Genomic DNA, 22,038 nt, shown 5'->3' on the forward strand with positions numbered 1-22,038 from the left:
TTCATATCACCTTATAGTTACAGTCAAACAGTTTCTCTATCCATTTTAGTAATAAGAATAATTTTTAGGAAACTTCTTTCTCAATATAAAAACAACTTACTTCTTCAAAAATGCACAAATTGTGTATATAGTTTTACGTAATAATTTCTGAAATTTGTTAATTTTATTAAATTTTTGTGTTATTTCTACTCCGAATCGACAGCTCTTTATGTCACACAAGTTTTACAATCTTTTCGTTATCGTTAGAAAGACTTTTAAAAATGGTAACGGAAAGGAAATTATAATCTTGAGAATTTTTAATCCCAGTAAAATCAAAGAAGGTCGTGATTTCGAAATAACGTAAAAAATATTGAATTAGAACATTTGGTAAAAAAAAAACCACTTATTTTCTTATTGATTAAGTACAACGCCATCTGTGTTGAGCTTATTGGAAAGTATGTCCAAATGGTTTTTCATAAAATAAAAAATAAAAACTAAGAAATTCACACAGAAGCAGATCCGGGATCCAGTGTTACCAAAAGTGGACCGTAAAACCGTTTGACTGTGCCTCGCACTTACTTCGCCATAACACGGAACATCATTTGTAACTAACTGTATTCGGTAGCTGTATTCTTCTTCATTCGACATCACCATTTATTTTCGTAAAAACGTGGGCCTTATAGATATAAATCGCCGCTAGGGGCGCTAGTGTAGCTTTTTAAAAACCAATGTCTTATTTACTGATGTGGCGAAGGAAATTTCCAAAAATGAGTAATTTTCAACATAGAAAAAATCTGAAACTTTCTTCATTTCTTGCAAAACTTTCATGACATTTCCAAGAAATTTTTCAGTTTTTTGGAAACTTTCTGCAATTGCACATCAGTAATCCTAATGATATAATCGTTCTTGACAGCGTAACAGGTAAGTAAATAAAAGAAATGTCTGTTTACGGTCAATGTGGATAAGATCGGTTTATAAAACATTAGTTTAGGAAGTCGGTCATAAGGTAAAGACTTGCGACATTTATGAACGTTTATTTCGCCAGACTGGTGTTAGTATCACGTGGGGTCGTTACACGCGGAGCGATACGCGTGACCAATTTGTATGAAGTTGATGTCATCCGCGCGGACCTGTCCGCTTTACTCTCTGAGAAGTGAATACATATTATTGTGCAGTCGCTCCACGCGGTCGAACTGCGTGACACTAAACCCAGCCATAGAGAGAAAGATCCGCTGCTTTTGCTCTATTGGTCATCTGTGGAGTAAAGACCTTACCACACCTATTTTAAAGCGACGCGCGCGCACTAAGATTTTGCTGGGAGCGCGTTAAGATGCGTTAGAGTGTGAGAGCATTACGCTATCAACTCGTGTAGTATGGCCTTAAGCGTAGAATGTGTACTAGCGCAAGAGTTATAAGCGACGAGAGTTTATAGCCGGTCTTATCCATATTGACCTTCTATATGGCCCACACCCAGGGCTCGGATACCGGTTTAATTTTCAAACCGTTATCATGTACTTGCGGCAAAATCTTTAAATTTCGTTTTCGCTCGAAAAACCGCTATTTTTAAGCCTGTTTTTAGGGGAACGCTTTCATAAATGTTTCGTTCGAACAACCGGTTTAGAACAAAATAAACCGGTTTATTCCGCAGCATGATTGGTAACACTGTTCTAATCAAACAAAACAAGTCGCCGCGTGAACGTAGGTATTTACGCGGCGCCGGCGCGTCTCGCCGCTCGATGAATAAACCGGTTTATTTCGGTTACAATAAAGTTCTCATAACGTTCGCGTTCTTTAGATAGTTCGGAGTAAAATCGAAATAAACCGGTATACCGGTTCCGAGTCTTGCCCACACCGGTAAACCAAAGTGTACCGGCTAACATACAAGTGTTGTTATAGAACTCAGGCGTGATACAATCCGCCCAGAGGGTGATAGTGAGTCAGCCGACGTTAGTGAGCACAGCACAGCCTATCACGGTGGTTAAGACTGCTATCACGCAGGTTTCTATCACTTTACGCTTATATTGTAGTGTTTATCGACTTTTTCTGCCAATATGCTCGATATGTAGCATGAAGTTTTGATTACGAGTAGGTATGTGTTTTTTAAAACGAAATAATGTTGTTATTATGGGCCATTTTTTTCAAAGTTCCCCACTTTTTTTGTAACATGGGTATTTTTTACGCGATTCATACTCAGAATCGTGTGGTCTTTCGATCCTGATAGGAGAAAAATTCTTATATCCCAAGATTTCCATACATTTTTCAAACCTTCCATAAATGTATGAAAAATGGAAACGGAATGGGAAAAAAACCTTGGGACACTTTTTTTTCTCCTATTAGGATTGAAAGAGCTCGCGATTCTAAGTGGCGACCACATAAAAATATCCAAATCCAAAAAAAAGGGGTAGACAACTTTGAAAAAATGGCTCTTGTACGAGTTGTGACTTTTATAAGTCGCGAAACAGATTTAGTGCTCTTAGAACAAATTAAATTATCTTCATAGAACATATTTTAATTTGTATATTTTAGTAGTTACACTACTATTTAACTATAAACTGAAATAAATGTCATATACAAAGAAAATAAGGGCTCCAAGTGTCCAAAGCTGGACACTTGGAGCCTGCTTTGACACTGCTTTGAGATTACCCCTCTCAGCTCTCAAGAACTACTTAAAAAAATCATTGATGTTAAAGGCTTATTACAGAGTCGAGGACTATTTGACAGACAAACATGCATGGCCCGAACCAGAAACTACAAAAAACGAATAGCAATTAAAATAATTGTATTATGTATAGAGGACACAGTTCAGATAAGAAAGCACATCAAATATTTTATATTTTATGTTGTGTAGGTAAATTACATATTTAATGATATTGAGATTCATATTATCTTTTTCTTCTGTGACAATTTGATATGTTTTCTCTGAAGAAGAACGACGTATTATTAAGCAATAATATAATTTATTGAAATTAATTTCCATAGAGTACCTAGTCTGTTCATATTCTTTGATGAATACTTTTGCATGTTAAATTGTATCTTGTTATTTAATGCATGTTAGTTATAAGATGTAATGTTTTGAAAAGAAGTTGCCCGCCGAGTTTCTTGCCGGTCCCATAGTGGATACCCCCCTCCCAACTGAGGGGGGACTGAAATCTTCTCGAGGCTGAGGCGTAGGGTTAGAGCCGGCGTAGCTTTATTTGACGTTCATATGCGCATTGTAATATGCCTACTTGAAAAATAAATATTTCATTTTCATTTTCATTTAATTTTTTCATTTTTACTTGGAGCCCTTTCTTGGTTAGAGCTTGGAAGCCTTTATATGACATTTATTTCAGTTTAGATTTAGTGCCTTTATCAGTTATTGGTTTTAGGGTAGTTTTGTTTGCAAAGGTTTGGTTTTAGACAATTATTATAAAATATGGGGCCCTGATAAATATGGGAAATTTTTCGATTTGTTGTAATTAACTGTCAGTCGAAATTATCCCCTTATGAAAACATGACAACAATTTTGACAGCCCCGTCGGTGCAAAAGTTATTTCATATGATGAAATTATGATGTTTACTTGGACCTTTCAGAGGGGGCTATGGAAATCGTTGCAAAATTAGCATGACTGACTTTATTTATAATTATTATTAAATTAAATATTACGCATATGTACGTATTATAGTAGGTACACTGAGAGAAAATACAACCAGTTTTCATGTTCGTTCAACAAGTTTTTTGGTTAAAATAGCGCCTACGTGCTCTTTGGTTCAAACAACAAGCTACTTGTCATTTGAATCGGCAATATATTTGAATCAACAAGTCGATTTTATAAAAACAACCTGACACATATTGTTTTAAACATACGTTTGGCTGATTCAAACGGATAAACCGCAACAAGTCGAACTTGTTAAATTCACAATGCAAATTTCTCTCAGTGTAATTAGGGTAAGCATTTGATAGTCGGCAAATAGTTGAAAAGCTATTATAATTATATTGTAGATGTAGATTGTGTTTTTAAGCATGTTTTTGTGCTGTCTTATTTATTTATTCAATAATATGTTAGAAATGTATCAAGTCGATAAACATCGTCGCCTAGCACCCATAGCTCAAGCTTTGCTTAGTTTGGGGCTAGGTTTATCTGTATAAGGTGTCCCCCAATATTTATTTATTTAAACGTATTTCGACATATTTGTGTATAGAGGCTGTGTATGACTAGGCTGCATGGACGGATGGTAGTTTATAACGCAAATTCATACGTATTACATGAATCAGAATTTAAATATTGTAAAGAAATGGTTGACTTAATGTACTAGCTTGTGCAGATTTCATTTCTATTGGGTACTTTCTGGTTTTGGTTTAAGTTCATATTCATTAGTTGGTAATGGCTTTATAGTAAAAAAAAAAACAATTATTCGTATATACAACCGTCATTTACTTTTAGCAGAACGCCCCGCAACTGACAGCGAGCCAGCAACCAATAATAACTACGCAACCTCAACCGCATAAGGCGCAAATAGTGAACCAACCACTAATGGTTACCCAGAAGCAACCACCAGCTTTGATAAGCACGTCGACGAGCAACCAAATGGTTACCGGTAGCCCTACGATTATTCCGGGCAACCAGCAGATAATAGTGTCGAGTAACCAGCAGATTATTATGAACGCACCGATCAAGCAAGGGCATAGGGTTGTGCAGCAACCGCAAAGGACGCAGGTCGCCAGTGTTACCGTCAACCAGATGCAGGAGGATAAAAGTAGTGTGATTAAGAGTTCTGTTACGGTGAGATTATTTTGACATTCTTAACTTAAATAGGTAAATTTATTAGTTTTTAAGTAAAATATATAAAAATACGTGTTCTCTAAGGTTTACTATAAAGCCTTAGAGGGGCCTTTTTATAAAATATCTAATGCCATTAACTTTGGTCGTCAAAGTCACAACTTACAACATTTCTGACAAGCTCTCAATGAGCTGGTACGTTTACCTCAATTTACATGGAAAACTTGCTAAAAGTATTGATTGCCCCCAGAAGCCAGCCACTCAACCACAAGTGCGTCAAGTGATAACCCGGCAACCAGTGATGGTCGGCAACACCAAGATCGGAGATCGGGAGGTGGTCGTCAACCAACCTGTCACGCCCGAGGTAAACCTTCGTCATACTATTAGATTGTTTCGAGTTAAATATATGTATAAATATATGTGGGTGTTTCCCGTGTGGTGACGGGTTAAGAATTTCACCACCCCCTTTCTTCCCGTGGGTGTCGTAGAAGTCGACTGTGGGATATGGGTTAAATTGTGGCGTAGGCGAGAGGCTGGCAACCTGTCACTGCAATGTCACATTTGGATTTCTTTCAACCCCTTTTTGCCAAGAGTGGCACTGAAACTTAGTAGTTCATGTGCTCTGCCTACCCCTTTATGGGATACAGGCGTGATTATATGTATGTATGTATGTATGTATAAATATATGTGTACATATGTTTTAAATATGGCATATTTCCTGACCTTCTGAAGCAAGTCATCATAACTCCTGTTTATAAGGGTGGGAACAGAAACTTTGTGTCAACTATGGGCCAATTTCTGTATTACCGGTTTATCAAAAATCTTGGAAAAACTAATTAACACTAGACTTATAAACTATATAAATAAGTACATGCTAATTAATGAATCTACGGTTGTACTCACGTTATTATATCGCAATTGCTGCGACATGTTATTTGAATATGTCTCACGAAAGTTTAACGTATATAAGTACAGGCTGTTGATGTCTTTGTCATATTTGATATATTTTAGAAAGAAATTTCTCTTTATAACGTTATTGTTATCAGCCCGTTGCTCCGACAACGCCAAAACCAGCCGCCACGCCGCCACCCACGCCAGTACAAAACCCGCAAGACGACACGCCGTGGATCTGCCACTGGCGTTATTGGGATGTCAGCCCGTTGCAAACGCCAAAACCAGTATATGTTTTACACATAACAATACTATCGTTAGAAACATAGATTAAATAAAACCGGCCAAGAGCGTGTCGGGCCACGCTCAGTGTAGGGTTCCGTAGTTTTCCGTATTTTGCTCAAAAACTACTGAACCTATCAAGTTCAAAATAATTTTCCTAGAAAGTTTTTATAAAGATCTACTATTGCGATTTTTTTCATATTTTTTGAACATAGGGTTCAAAAGTTAGAGGGGGGGGACGCACTTTTTTTTCCTTTAGAAGCGATTATTTCCGAAAATATTGATATTATTAAAAAACAATCTTAGTAAACCCTTCTTCATTTTTAAATACCTATCCAACAATATATCACACGTTGGGGTTGGAATGAAAAAAAAAATATCCGCCCCCACTTTACATGTAGGGGGGGTACCCTAATAAAACATTTTTTTCCATTTTTTATTTTTGCACTTTGTTGGCGTTGATTGATATACATATTGGTACCAAATTTCAGCTTTCTAGTGCTTACAGTTACTGAGATTATCCGCGGACGGACGGACGGACGGACGGACGGACGGACGGACAGACAGACATGGCGAAACTATAAGGGTTCCTAGTTGACTACGGAACCCTAATAAGAAGATCATGCCATCCCATACATTAAAATACGACCGCCTAAGAACGCGCATACTACACCACACATAGTTGGCACATGCTTTAAGGTTGAATAAATACAAAATGTAATATGATCTGAAATATCAACCTTATAGCAGAATGGATTTAGCCATGTTTGAAGTTAAGCGACACATATGGTGGGCAAGGACGAGGATATATTTTCTCTTATTATTCATATTCAACATTATTTTTTTCTCTTAGAACGTTCGCGAACGCATCAGAAGTGTTCGCGCACGCAGCACACACTCACGCTCACGCCGCCGGCGGAGCGAGCGGCGAAACACCTTGTCTCTGGCTCGACTGTGACCGCGTACCGCGTCGGACTTTCGCATTGCTCAACCATCTTACAGACAAGCACTGCTCGCCGCAGGTATGTCGAACATTCTCGCGTCATATTTTTCCTTCTAGAACGTTCGCGAACACAGCACACACACGCTGACGCCGCTGGTGGCGCGAGCGGCGAAACACCTTGCCTCTGGCTCGACTGTGACCGCGTACCGCGTCGGACTTTCGCATTGCTCAACCATCTTACAGACAAGCACTGCTCGCCGCAGGTATGTCGAACATTCTCGCGTCATATTTTTCCTTCTAGAACGTTCGCGAACGCACCAGAAGTGTTCGCGCACGCAGCACACATTCTCACGCCGCTGGTGGCAGCGAGCGGCGAAACACCTTGCCTCTGGCTCGACTGTGACCGCGTGCCTCGACGGACGTTCGTATTGCTCAACTATCTCACAGACAAGCACTGCTCACCGCAGGTATGTCGAACATTCTCGTATCATATTTTTCCTTCTAGAACGTTCGCGAACGCATCAGAAGTGCGAGCCGTGAAACCCCTTGCCTCTGGCTTTGACATTGCTCAACCATCTTACACACAAGCACTGCTCGCCTTAGGTATGTCGAACGTTCCCACACCATCTGCAGTATTGTGAGACTTGTTTATGGTTGGATTGAACCGCGTGCCGCGACGAACGTTCGCGCTGCTCAACCATCTCACCGACAAGCACTGCTCGCCGCTGGTATGTCAAACATTAGACTTATATTGACCGGGATATAGACCCTGATTACCTTTTTTGTGAAATCAGAATTGAACAGTTGACAACGTTTCAAAATTTTCAATGTCCTTAAATCGAAAACCATTTCGAGATATACGCTTGTAGATCACATAAATATTTTTTTTTAATTTTTTTTTCCCTATTTTTAGTATAAAAAATCTTAAAAATAGTTTAAAGGGGAAGTGACGTCAAATGGCTGATTTAGAGCTGCCACTATACCAAAAAAATCTTCCAGTTGGGATGTCACTTGAGTTTGACAGTGACACTTATCAGTTCGTAGCAAAGATATTAAAAATTTCATGGCTTAGTCTATGGTTCATAGTCATTCACTATGGTTGACAGTGACACCTTGACAGTCAGACATACCGGACTGTTTGAGCTGACTGTTAAAACTTTTTTTTTGAAATGATTTTGTCGTTTTCTTAGGTGTATGAAACAACACATGTGACGTCACGAAGCTGTGTCTTGACGTTTGTAACTTACGCTCTTTCTGCTCGAAGTAGTAATAAGAAGGGATTTTCTCATTAAAATAGCAGTTTTTGGAAAAAAAAAATACTTGCATCTTTTAGTATTGAGTTCTTTCAAACCAATCAATAAAAAGTAGTACTCAAAAATATGAAATGTTGTCAATTGAACAAACGTAGTGACACTGTGAGTGTGTTTGGACAGACCATCGAGTGTGAATGCGACCAATGGTAACGTTGAAAGTGAACGCAGCCGACGCGCTCGAAGGAGGGTAGATCGCGCGCTGTCTACGCAACTTTGACATCCACCCGCCTTCGTCAGTTTTCAGTGATCATGATGCATGCAACTGCGTCGAAATATCGGGAGCTCGACAAAAATCAAAAAGGTAATCACGGTCTATGTCCCGGTCAATATACAGTCTAATGAAAATAACCGTGAATCATTCAAAACTCTTATGTTAAACACTATTGCACCGTCTGCAGAACTACACAACAAATGTCATAAAAACAACAGACTGTTTTTCATGAACACACTAGGAGATAATTTGCAACCTGAAGACATTGCTGGTTTTCGTAAAGCTGGGGTTGCTAGAATACCTCGTTTTTCACGAAAATTATACGCAATGATGGTCGACATGAAAATGATCAGCATAACTATAGTTAGTTACTACTATTTACTTTCTTTGGTTACAATAATATTATCTGGTCACTTATTGGTTCATCATCATCATCATATCAGCCCTTTATCGCCCACTGCTGAGCATAGGCCTGTCTTCTAGTACGCCACTTGTCCCGGTCCAGGGTGCGTAGGCGAATGGCACAAACGCTCACGAAACGAAACGCTTGTAGATATCTATCTCTATCGCTCTTGCGTATTAGCGCTACAGAGTTAGACTACCTTTCGCGGCGTTTCGTTTTCGTTTCGCGTCGCAGAAATGCCATTCGGCTACGGGGCCAGGCAGGCAAGCATCTGCTGAACATGGTCTCGCGACAAATGATATAACATCAGGTCGTCCCTTTCGCACTATTTGTAAGTGCGATAGGGACGGCCTAGTGTTTTTATCGTTTATCGCGCGACCATGCTATCGATTATTAGCTAGTCTCATCCAGTCATTGGCTATGGTTGTTTAACTTGTCATTATATTCTCAGGCCTTGAAAGCGTTGTTCAACTCGCGCCGTCACGCGGCTGCCGAGTCCGAAGCGAGCAAGCCGGTGGTGCTGGGGTACCCGCCGAACGCGGCGCTGGCGGCCCTGAACAAGCATGCGGCCGACATGTTCAACCCTAGGGAGCTTATGGTGAGTGCGAGCTTTAACTCTGACCCTGTGCACACGATCGATACAGCTATTCACATTCAGAGTTTATTAATATAACATCTGTGTGGAGTCTCTCCAAACCTATCGACGCGAAATTGGCTTTCGCCGAACGAAAATCGCTCGATAGAGCATGTACAGTCGACTACAAAGACATGTATCCATTTTTACACCTTATTACAATGCAATAAGGTGAAAAAGTGGATATATCTCTTTCTAGTCGACTGTACATGTATGTGTGCGTATGCGTTTAGCGACGATGATGCGTAAACGCAACGAGCGATTTTTGGTCGACTACAGCTGATTCCGCATTGAATAGGTTTGGGGATATCAACAACGATATCTTGAAATTCAAAAATACAAAAAAATATAGTCGATGCATCGTCGTATGTTATCGCCGTTTAAAACGAGATGCTTACAATTTTGACGATAATGACCGACGACGACGCGACGATCATGGCGTGACAAAGACAACTTGACATAATACGACGATTTTGATCAATATGACGACGACAATAACGATATAGCATCGACAAATATGACGAATTTGACGACATTATCAACTGTGCAGTTCTCAGTGCTTAGTTTATGAATGTAGCCTTATTCATAACAAAAATAATGCTGTTGTAATAAGCATAATAAATTGATAAATCAGTGCAAGGAAACAACCAAAATATGTAATATTCGAGAAAACAAAAAAATTGTCCGTAGAGTCCCTCTGCGTGGAAGAATTGAAACTTAAAAATAGGACGGGGTATTTCAAAATTCGAGTTGGCAACACTGAGCGTTAAACGTATAACGCTGTCAGTGAGCGTTAAATGCTTAACCCTGTCAGTTAGAAGTCGCATTAGAAATTTCACTTAAAAAATTCCTGATATGGGACTATGATTGACTTTATTAAAAGATTCCTTGTACTGATTTGTCTACAAGCTACTTAGATGAATCTGCACCGCTTTTAACACCTAGGTATTGAAATTAATGAGTTTTGCTTATATCATGAATCCGATGTACCAGAAACAAGGTCGTAGCCATAAAATGTACCACTGACATAAAAAATACTATGTTATGTAATTGTGAGTTATAGGAAACCAAAATTAGTTCAATAAAGTGACCAGTCCTGATCACTTGTCACTATAAGATCTCTATAAATAGTGGCTGTAACCTCGCGATTTGTTTAGAAAACATAAAGTGCAAAACACTTTGTCGACTAATTATAAAGTTAACTGACGATGGCCAGTTTCCGCATTATGCAACATTTTTCTGACGCTGGATCAATAAAAATCAAACCTACAATCGGGCCACAAAATTTTATGAGAATTGGTTGAGAATGCGACCTGTAGAAGGGAACATCCAGACATTCTAAAGTACAGTTCATCAAGAGTGAACAGGCATCTTCTGGGCGAGCTCACTCCATCGTAGGCCACGTCTTTGCCTTTGGCTAGTCTGTGGCCAAGAGTAAGCCCATTTATAATTTAAAAAAAAGACTGGGGGCGTAACCGGATGGCATTTCTGCGGCGAGAAACGCCACCGAAACGCCGCAGTAATATAGTTTGGCTCTGTTGCGCCAATACGCAAGAGCGATAGAGATAGATAGCTACGAAAGAGATATTATCCTGAGCGTTTCGTGAGCGTTTGTGCATTCGGCTACGTACACTTGTAGCCCTATGGTACCGCTTCGGTCCAATTAAAATCCGGAAACCTCTAAATTAGTTCTGGTAACAACATTTTAGTATATTTTGGTACTGGCTACGGCCTTGGTCGTCCTGTGACGTCACTAACGTTTGTCTTTTGGACCAGCACCGAGCGGTCAGTCGCACGCCGGAGCAACTGGTGAGCACACATTAACACTCAGCCCGTTTGTGTTTGTCCCTTGTCTTTCTGTTTGGTGACGTAAAGCATTTCATCCAGAGGCCGTGAGTTCAAGTCTCACCCAAGGCAGTAATTTTCCACTTTTAAATGTATTCTAGTCTAAGCCTAGTAAAGGATTTAGTTGGGCACCCTAGGCTATTATTTAAGCAATTATTCTTTTTTTTTTCATCTGTGATTGATTTATTCGCGGCTAATTTATGTTTTCAAATATTTGCCACGAATAATTTTGCCTACAAAGTAAAAGTTGCTTCATTTAGGTTGGTTTTAGTGTCACGTGGACCGACCGCGCAGAGCGATCCGTACCAGTCTTATAATGTATTAAGTTTAGGGAGCGTTTTATAGTAAAGCTAGGAACTGAGGAGGCTGGTGACCTCGACTGATAAGTGTGCACCGTCAGAAAACATCCAGCTCGTCCGGACGTCCGTGCGGTCAAGGCCACGTCCACGGCTTACGTCCGATAGTTTGCACAATTCAGTGTATTCATTAACTAGATCGCGGCAGTGGACGTGTGTCCACGGACGCGTTCCATAATTTGTTCCTAGCTTAAAGCGGACGGGACGGGTCCGCGCGAACGAACACATCAACTTCATACAAATTGACCGTGCGCATCGCTCCGCGCGGACGTTCCGCATGATACTAAAACCAGCCCCAGTAAATTTAATGCTTTATGTCAGCGATATGTGGTACTGTGATATCGTCGACGTGAAAATGTGAATATTTCATGTTGCTTATGTGCAAGTAATGTTAAGTTACCGTCATTGATTTGGTAATTGTTGTATCTGTCTCTTGGAGTTAGCCCTTTCTTTTGTTTGCTTTTATTGTTGTTGACAAAAATCCTAAAATTACTACTTAAAGGGGCGCACTGATTAGTTGACCCGACTGCAGTCTCGTCAAAAGTATTTTTTTTTGTTCATTTGCCCAATAACATTGGAACTTTAACATGCTGTAAATAGAGTTGAATATTGTAACGGTCATATATGGTTTTCAATGCACAAAAAGTTCTTTTTCGCTGGATGCTAATAGCAAAAGGTACTATTTTGACAATTGATGTACTTAGATGTCGCTTTTAGTCCGATAGTGGCAGTTGAGTTTCCTTTGCTACGTAACATAAGCGATAAGCATGTTGTATTACTTATACAGGTGGAACCAATAACAAAAGCAAAAAATTAAACTGTAGGCTATAATCCTTAAACTGACCAACTGTTCACCGACTTTAAAATAAAATGAACACCCTTATCCATAAACGTTCACTAAAGTTATCAAGCCGATTAAGTTCGTTTGTCCCTTTCTGACGTATTGGTGTGCTAGAAAGGGACAAACGAACTTTATCGGCTTGATAACTTTAGTGAACGTTTATGAATAAGGAGGGAAGTCTTTAATGTTTTAATTTTTCATACAACATAAATATTGGCTGCAATGTACGCCATTATTGTTGTCGTTGACGTTGTCTGTCCCACTTTAGACTTAACAGAATTCGCAATACATTACCTCTTAGGAAAAACTTTCAAGGTAAAAAAATCTAAATACAAGTTATTTTTAAAAGTCTCTGAACAAATGTTGGTCAGTATACTGAGTATAGCCTACAGTTTCATTTTTAACATTTTTGTATAGTGCCTCAATGTCCTTAACCACCTGTTTCACTATCATATAACCGCACGTATGGACTAGCATGTTTTAGGCGCTTTAAATGTTATACTTAGTTTTTAAGTTATTAATATTTTTTGAGCTCCATAGTCTTCTTTTTCTTCGGAGAATTTCTTAAGTTCTATGTGTTTTTTATTTATGTGCTTCGATTGGTTGATTTATAAGTGTTTTGCTGTGGTTTTGTCGTCTTATATTACGGATCATTTATTTATAAAAGCAATTTTTGCCTCAGTATCATGTAAACGTTACATGGTTGCCTAATTCATTATAATATGATTTATATGATCCTTGATATACAAAGTTGATGAAGCTTTTTGTGTTGTTATACTTTTACCTATTAGTATTGACACTTTTTTATCTCATGCTAATATTACATAGAATCTCATTTAACGTAATTTCTTAATAAGTTTCTTCTATTCGTTATTTACAGGGTCGTGCATAGATCTTTAAAACCCTACATAAAAGTCTATTCCCGAAAGCCAGCGTCCGCCAGCTTTCTGCGCATGCGCGCAGTATCGAAAAAACTGAAAACGCATTGTTTGGCTCTCTAACCATGACAACGCATTGTTATAACGATACTGCGCGCGTGCGCGGGATGGCTTTGGGCAGCTGAGCTGGCAGTGCAAACCTTTGCGTCAAAATACAGGAAACAGTGTGAATTTCACGAAAATTATTCAAGAAAACTACATTAAAAACTAAGTGCATGGTCTTAGAAAAAGTCGTAGAAAAAGAATTGCACAACATAACTCAAAAAATAGAAGATGTGAGCATGAATAGTGATTCGGACATATCTAACCTACTAAGTAATACAGCCCTAACATGCACTCCGCCTCGTCATCAGATAGAAGAACCTCACCCTAATGATACAATTAACGACAACATCTCTTTTGATAGGTTCAGTCAACTAATTAAAAATGAGTTCGAAGCAATGAAAGAAACCTTGACGGAGTCTATTACAAACAATATAAAACAGGCTTTATTTGGTGAATTTAGCACGCAAATAAACAGGCTCAAAGAAGATATTTCAATTAGCTCGGCAACACTGACCAGAACTCAAGAGAATCTTCAGCAAGATATTAATTTAGCTAGCGAAAAATTCAGTTATTAGAATCAGAGAATAAAAAACTACACTCCAAACTAGCTGCAATAGCCGATCAGCTCGGAAACAAATCGCAAGAATTACCAGTAGTAACGGAACACGACAAAAAACTCGTACTTTATGGGTTAAATGAATACCCAAACGAAAACGACTACGTTATTATAGAGCGCATCACCAATTTTTTCTTAGAAATACTCGGAACGGATATCAATGGATTTATCGAGAATGTACGTAGAATTGGCAAACACGGATACCGTAGACCGATAGAAGTTGAGTTTATAAGTAAAAGGATGCGAAATTATATTCTGAACAATAAATATAATTTAAAAAATACAGGCATCGTAGTCGCAGAATTCATGAATGCTACAGCTTTAGAAAACCGACGTACACTCAGAGATACACTCAAGAGCGCAAGAAAGCAAGGACTACACCCAATAGTTAGAAACGGAAAGGTATTTGTAAACGGTACAGAGTACAGGCTGCCACTCTCTAGTCCACCCAAACAAGATCGACCGTCCAATGCGGTACTACACACCTCTAAACTGAGTACAAGTGCGACAACTCAAAGTTCTGCAGCAAAACCTAACCCTACCAATACCAATAAAAATGAGGAAATACATTTAAAAAAGACTCCTCTACATTTCGTTCCTAACATACATTTTTTCTTCCAAAACATGCAAAGTTTATGGAACAAGACTCACATATTACAGGCATTTACAGAAGAAAAAGAAAAACAATTTCAAATATTGTGCATCTCGGAAACTTGGTTAAACAAAGAAAAAGAAGAACTTTTGGAAATAGCCGGCTACACCATCAGCTCATCATACTCTCGCTCCCAATATGTAGGTGGAGGCGTGCTAATAGCCTCAAAAAATGGACTTGAATGCCGTGATCGCCCTGATATAACATCAATGTCTTTAGAAAAAATCATAGAAATAAGTGCGGTTGAGCTCCCGCAAATAAACTTTTTAGTGTTAAATATATATTTGCCAAATAGTAAGAGAGAACCGGAAATATATTTTTCATGCCTCACAAATATTTTACAATTAATTAATCTTAAAGATAGCAATAAAAACATTATACTAGGAGGAGACTTTAATATAGACTTTCTCACAGACAATAGCGAAAAAAATAGACTGTCAAATTTAATGTTATCTTTCAACCTCCATCAAAGAGTAAGAGAGCCAACTCGTGTCACACAAACTTGTTCAAAATGCATTGATTTAATATTTACCAACTTTAACGTCAAAGATTCTACAATAGGAGTCCATGATTTCGGTTTTTCAGACCACAGAGCTATCTTGCTCACAATACCAATTACAACCCCAAATATGCAAAACTTAACTGTTTTTAAAAGACTTTATAATCAAAATAACATAGGGAAGTTCAGAAATGAAATTGAAGCGGTAAACTGGAATGAATTACTTTCATACACTCGCGATGTGAATCAAAATTATAATACATTTCAAACCACTTTAGAATCAGCTCTTAATAAATGTATTCCCAAAAAGAATGTCAAAATTAAACCAAAACTTAAAAAGACCCATTTAACTCCGGGGCTGAAAACTTCATGCCATAATAAAAGATTGTTAAAACTCCTTGTATCCCAAACTAAAAGTAAGGTACTGCGATCTTACTATAGGCAATATTGTAAAATATTAAAAAAAGCAATTAAAACGTCAAATAGGCTAAACAATAAACATAAACTAAATAAGTCAAGTAACAAATCTAGAACAATGTGGCAAATAGTTAACACTGAACTTAACAAAAACCGCGCGAAAAATAAAAATAATTTTCAGATCAAAAGTTCAGATAAAAGTATTATACAAGATCCTATACAAATAGCCGATACCTTTAATAATTATTTTACTGACATTGGAAATTCTCACTTACCAACCAGTAGTACGATGCCCTTAACCAATCCAATCAATAAATCGTTCTTCCTTAGTCCAGTAGAGCCCAAAGAAATAAACCTCAATATTAAAAAATCTTAAAAATAAAACGTCATTTGGAGTAGATGAGATTCCCCAAACTTTGATTAAAACTTGTGCCGATATATTAACTTACCCCCTAACTTGGCTAATAAATCAATCCTTCTCCGAAGGAACTTTTCCAGAAGCACTCAAAATCTCTCTTGTAAAACCAATTTATAAGAAAGGTGATAAGCAAGATATAAATAATTATAGGCCTATAGCGTTACTTCCTAATGCGGCAAAAATATTTGAAACGGCAATGGTTAAGCGACTCTACTCATTCTACGAAAAATTCAAAATTCTACACGAAAACCAAGACGGATTTCGACCAAACCGTTCTACATCTTTAGCTATCTACAAATACGTGCAAGAAATCATAAATGCAATAAACGACAAAAAATACGCTGTCGGGCTTCTGCTCGATATGAGCAAAGCGTACGATAGAGTTCGCTATGATATTCTATTAGATAAATTATATAGCACTGGAATCAGAGGAATAGCACACAAGTGGTTTGCATCCTACCTCAGTAATCGCTCTCAGATTACTGAAATAGAACATACAAACTATGCGACAGGTCAAATAGAATATTTCAGATCAGATAGAGTAAATCTTAGAGGTTCAATTCCCCAAGGTAGCGTCCTCGGATGTATTTTATTTTTAATCTATATCAATGACCTACCAAACGCAATAGAACATCATAGCGCTCTTTTTGCAGATGACGTTTCGGTGCTTTTTTCATGTTCTAATGAACTAGAAGCTGAAAATAAGTTAAAATCATCAATGAAAAATATCGAGAAATGGCTAGACCTTCATAATCTTCAACTAAATTTAGAAAAAACTAAAATAATTCAATTTAAGCCCTATCAAAAACAACCACTATCCATTACGTTTAATTATAATGATAAAACTTTAGAATCAGTAAACACAGCTACAGTATTGGGCATCGACCTCGACACTAGCATGAACTGGAAACCTCACATTGAGAGATTAGCAAAAAAGCTTTCCTCCTTTAAATTTGCCCTAGAACACCTCAAACGAACGACCGACTTCCAAACAGCTCTTTCTGTCTACTATGCTTATGCCTACTCTAGAATGTCATACGGTATCGTACTGTGGGGAAATTGCTGCGAGACAGAAAAAAATTTCATTCTCCAAAAGAGGTGTATCCGAATACTCTCAAACATAGCTCAGATGGAGTCATGCAGGCACCACTTCTGGGAACTTCAAACGTTGACCCTCACTTCCATGTACATTTTGGAATCATGTAAATTTGTAAGAAATCAAATGAATTTATTTACTCCGACCACATCAAAAATGAAAAGAAATAATCGCGACTTAAACAAACTGAAATTGCCCCTCTCAACATTAAAAATAGTTACGTCAAGCCCACCGTATATGGTTATAAAAATTTACAATCACCTACCAAATTCGATCAGAAGTATAGAAAAACTGCCACTCTTTAAAAAACGCTTAAAAGTATATTTAATTCAAAAATGTTACTATAATTTAAACGAGTATTTTGAAGACACAAACGAGGAGTGAAAATGTTGATGGCTCTCTCCCTTACATTAAAAATAATGTATGTGCATGTTAGTTTTAAGTATATTGCTGTGCCCTTGCAGGGTGTCACATGTATACCGCACTATCTATTGTACCACCTAAAAAAGTATTGTATGCAACGGTGTTTAACTGAGTCAAAAAATACTCGTGGCGTCTTAATAACAATTTTCGGCTTCGCCTCAAATTGTTACCCACGCCACTCGTCTTTTTGACCTCCTTTAAACGCCTGTTGCATAAAATACTATTATAAGTCGCAGTTTATACGAATTTATTAAGTTTAGCTACGGTAAATAATGATAATTATAATATTTATAGTCCAATACTAACGATGTATCTTTTTTGACACTTGCTATTGTTTGGCAGGACGAGAACGAAGGTCCGGTCACCAAGAGTATTCGGTTGACTGCCGCTCTGATACTAAGGAATATCGTCATTTACTCCAACACGGGGCGACGGTAAGGATTTTAAATTAATTACTATATTTATAGGGATTTTCTTGCTTAATATAAAAAAAAAACTTGTCACAACAGAAACCTTGTTGAGCTTACCGCGGGGCTTAGTCAATCTGTTGAAGGATGTCCTATAAAGGCATTTTCAGAATTAGGGACCACCCCCCCCAATTAGTGTAAGTTGTTAACAAAAATTAACTCTCTGTCAGTTTTGTGACGGCAATTAAGCATCAAATCTGTAGAAAAATTTACTTTTTTCACATTCTGAATGTAGATTATCGCTCAAAGTTTATGTACTTTACACAAAATAGTACATTACGATATAAGTGCGTAAAAAGGAAGTTCGAAACGAGTGGCGATAAATTAAAACACGACCGAAGGGAGTGTTTTAAATCGACACGAGTTACGAATTTCCTTTTTGCACGTGTATCGTACGACGTTTTTCAGTACAGATGAGCCTTCAAAGTTTCGACCTAGCATATAATGAACCACTTCTCGCACTAGTGCGTAAAAAAACACCATCTGTACTGAAAACAATATTTTTATAGAAATGTCATGCTTAATTATCGTCACAAAATTGACAGTGAGATAATTTTTTAACAACTTACGCTAATTGGGGGGCCCCAAATTCAGAAAACGCCCATAATATTTATTATTTATTTGTCATGGAATGACTAATTCCAATAAGACCTAGTTACCCTTCGGGTTGGAAGGTCAGGTGGCAGTCGCTTTAAAACTAGAGTATAATCTTGGGATTAGTTGTCAAATCGGATCCCATGCTCTCATGGGCCATAGCTAATGTCGGGATAACACAAGGAGGATCGTGATTTGTCAGTAAATGATCCAAAGATCTCAAATAACAATGAAATTAACCATATTTACTTTTTGTCCTCAGCCAACTCAGATCCTACGAAGCTCACTTAGCAACGATAGCGCTGAGTAGCGTCGAAGCTTCCCGGACCATTGCACAAGTACTATACGATATGAACAACATCTGAGAATCGTAGCCGGGCTCCGGCCCTCATTCATTATGCTACTAACTAGTAGTTCCTAAATAGATCTGTGTAGTACCATGCCTTAACAGTCACCAAATGCGTTCATAAGAAGAACTTAGCGACGACGCTTAGTAGGGTCAAAGCTTTGCGCAAGTTGACATGAACAACATCTGAATCGTAGCCGAGCCTCGGCCCTTTAGTAATCTCATTAAGTAGTTTGCTATCCTTACTGCCAAGTTCTGCCGTCAGAGGCAGCACTAGTACAAATTGTAAGGCTTCAGTGTCACGCGGACCAATCGCGCGGAGCGATCCGCACGACCAATTTGTATGAAGTTTATGTTGTCGTCCGCGCGGACCCGTCCGCTTAACTCTAAGACGCTCCCTGAACTTAATACGTATTATGTACGGTGCCGATCGCTCCGCGCGGCCAGTCCGCGTGACCTAAAACCAACCCAAAAGGGTCACATATTGTTATGCCTTATTGACGCTTCATTTATGATTTTTTTTACAGTTTGTATCTACTAGTGGCGTAATAATTCCTATTGTTGGACAAAAGTAAGACGTCAACTTATTATATGTACTTGTGCAATGACATCAACGTTTGACAATTATTGACATTAATTATTTAGACGTCAACTTTAATTTTGGTAAAGCAGTTTGTTAGAACTTCTATGAAAATATATGAAGTAATTTTATAAATGTATACAAATGTAGAATGTAATCCCGTTTTCGTTTAGTTTTCAGAAATCTATATACATATTATATTCATAATATAATCTAGAATCTACTTTACATAAATTTGCAGAGTAGGTAGGTAGTGCTATCTGCAAAATCATTGTATAACAACGTTCCCAAATACACAAACTCTTTCACTTGTTCCAAACTTTCTAAAATATCTTGCTTAAAAGTGTTACTAAAATGCTACTTACTAATAAATATGATTCCAACAACTGAAAATTCAAAATTATAAAACACAAATTGAAATTGAAAAGTATTAAAAATATTAATTTTACTATAGGTTAGTGGGCGTAGCGTCGATACAACTCGACTCCCAACGGGTTTCCTAATATTCTTTAGTATCTGTAGAAGTCCATACTAATCAGATTCCAAAAATCCCTCCGGCTTTACCAACGAAAATTTTCACGCCACGCCATTGATAGGTTATAATATTTCAGAGTGAATTTATGTATGAAAGATTCCTTACTATCACCTAAAATGCTCTTGTTTTTGATTTAATTGCTGTTCGTATAACTTCATCTATAAATATTTTGAGACTCACCAGGGACTGATTTTTGTACTTCTATTTTTTAATTCAACGTACATGTGTGTACATTACCGTTCGCGCTCCGAGTATAGTTATCTCTCTCTATCGCTCTTCTCTATTGGTGCGACGTAGTGAGTGACATCAGGGGCGGCTCACCTCACTCCGCGATTCTTTCGCCGAGCTACAAGTACAGTCAACCAATTGGAACCCTAGGCCACTCTACAACCGTGTCAAAATGACAAGCAGTAAGAGACTTCTTACAATCTGATTTATAACGTCACTATGACATAGTTCTACAGTGGCTCCAATTGGTTGTACACATCGGCCGCGAGTGAGCCCATTCAGTGGACCTTAGCGCGCCGCATTAGAACTCAATGTTGGCAGCTCACGTGCGGTCCGTTTGTTAATGTAGGTAAGAATTTAGAATGGCGGCATTTTTTGGACATTAAAGGAGTGAGCGTTCTGTACTTGTACTATTATATATTCTGTGGTTTGCCACGGAGCGTGAACGATTGTACTATTGGCAACTGGTCATAACAGCTGAAACTGTAATGTACAACTAGGTAAATAGTTTCTCTTTAGGAGGCTAAGTGTAATTAGGTTAAGTAGAAAGTGCGTGTATATTAAATATAAACACGAATATTTAAGATGTACCTTAATGAAGATACTTAGATGAAAATAAAAGTATTGTAAAATATTTCTTTGTTTTTATATAAATCATCCTGACAGAAGAATTCCAAAAGGGCCCTATACAATTAGGTACTCCCCTATCCCTTTTAGTAAAAGACTAATCTTCCTTATTGAGCTTTGAGTAATGAGTATTAACTCATTACTTCATAAGGCTTCAAGGGTCATTAGACCCTTCTCCTATCGAAAGTCTCAATCAATTTAGCCAATAACGTGAGCACTCTTCTCAAAGTTCATTTCAAATTCATTTAATAACACTTAAAAACGACTGCAACCTTCAGTCGTCATTCTAGATATTCAAGTTTTAAAAGTTTCCCAACGGGCAAAAATAAATGAAATTTTGATGCGCTCCGCTTTGCCATACCCCATATCTCATTTGGCTCTGACAGATATTAAAATCAGGAGTCGGGTATGAAATCCGTTTCCCTGCCCGAAACGTACATTTTTCAAATAGGATTTTCTAGATTATTTGAATTTTAAAAGATTAAAATATATTGCGGGAAGGTTTTCTGTTTTATTCTTGAAATTGGTAGATTTTTCGCAGAGCTTAGATGTCGTAACATGGTATGATGACATTGATAACGTATAATTTGCGTCATCCACGTTGACCCAGTCCAGCGAGCTACGGATGTATTGCGAAAAGATTTGCCTTCGTATTGTTACGGAAATGTACGAACGTGTCATGCTATTTCAGTCAGTTTCAGTACAAGATGTACTGACATTGACTGAACTAGCATGAACAATACGAATGCTTCCGGATAAATACGAAGGAAACCCTTTTCTCACTATATCTGTACTATTATGAAGGGGTTAACGTCATTTACAGGACCGTCGTTCTATCCTAAGTCCCGGTGTTCTTGTAGGTACAGGTACAAAAAATATTCGATTTTTTACTACAAAGAAAGTTCCAAATTAAAAATCTGAAAAAATGGCCGGGGTTACGAGGCTATTTAAATATTCCTATTCAGTACAGATGGTGTTTTCTTTACGCACTAGTGCTAGTGGTTCATTATATGCCAGGTCGAAACTTCGGAGTGCAATCTGGGGGGCCGATTTTTGAGCCTCACTGTCACTAAAATACCGGTTGAAAACGGTGAATTGC

At 38.0% G+C, this 22,038-nt stretch overlaps 1 protein-coding gene across 1 annotated transcript in view; it reads left to right on the forward strand.

Moving 5' to 3' along the window:
- LOC125236110 (AT-rich interactive domain-containing protein 2) overlaps positions 1-19,820 on the forward strand; it is a 56,075-nt gene extending 36,255 nt beyond the window's left edge. The window contains 9 exon segments of the mRNA XM_048142806.1: positions 1,876-1,977; positions 4,407-4,742; positions 4,990-5,103; positions 5,786-5,946; positions 6,766-6,934; positions 9,234-9,380; positions 11,193-11,225; positions 17,905-17,996; positions 18,886-19,820. Of these exon segments, the coding sequence (XP_047998763.1) occupies positions 1,876-1,977; positions 4,407-4,742; positions 4,990-5,103; positions 5,786-5,946; positions 6,766-6,934; positions 9,234-9,380; positions 11,193-11,225; positions 17,905-17,996; positions 18,886-18,988 (1,257 nt within the window). The 3' untranslated portion in view covers positions 18,989-19,820.
- Positions 19,821-22,038: the final 2,218 nt, after the last annotated feature.

The sequence above is a fragment of the Leguminivora glycinivorella genome, chromosome 18 (genome assembly GCF_023078275.1).
Source record: "Leguminivora glycinivorella isolate SPB_JAAS2020 chromosome 18, LegGlyc_1.1, whole genome shotgun sequence".
NCBI lineage: Eukaryota > Metazoa > Arthropoda > Insecta > Lepidoptera > Tortricidae > Leguminivora > Leguminivora glycinivorella.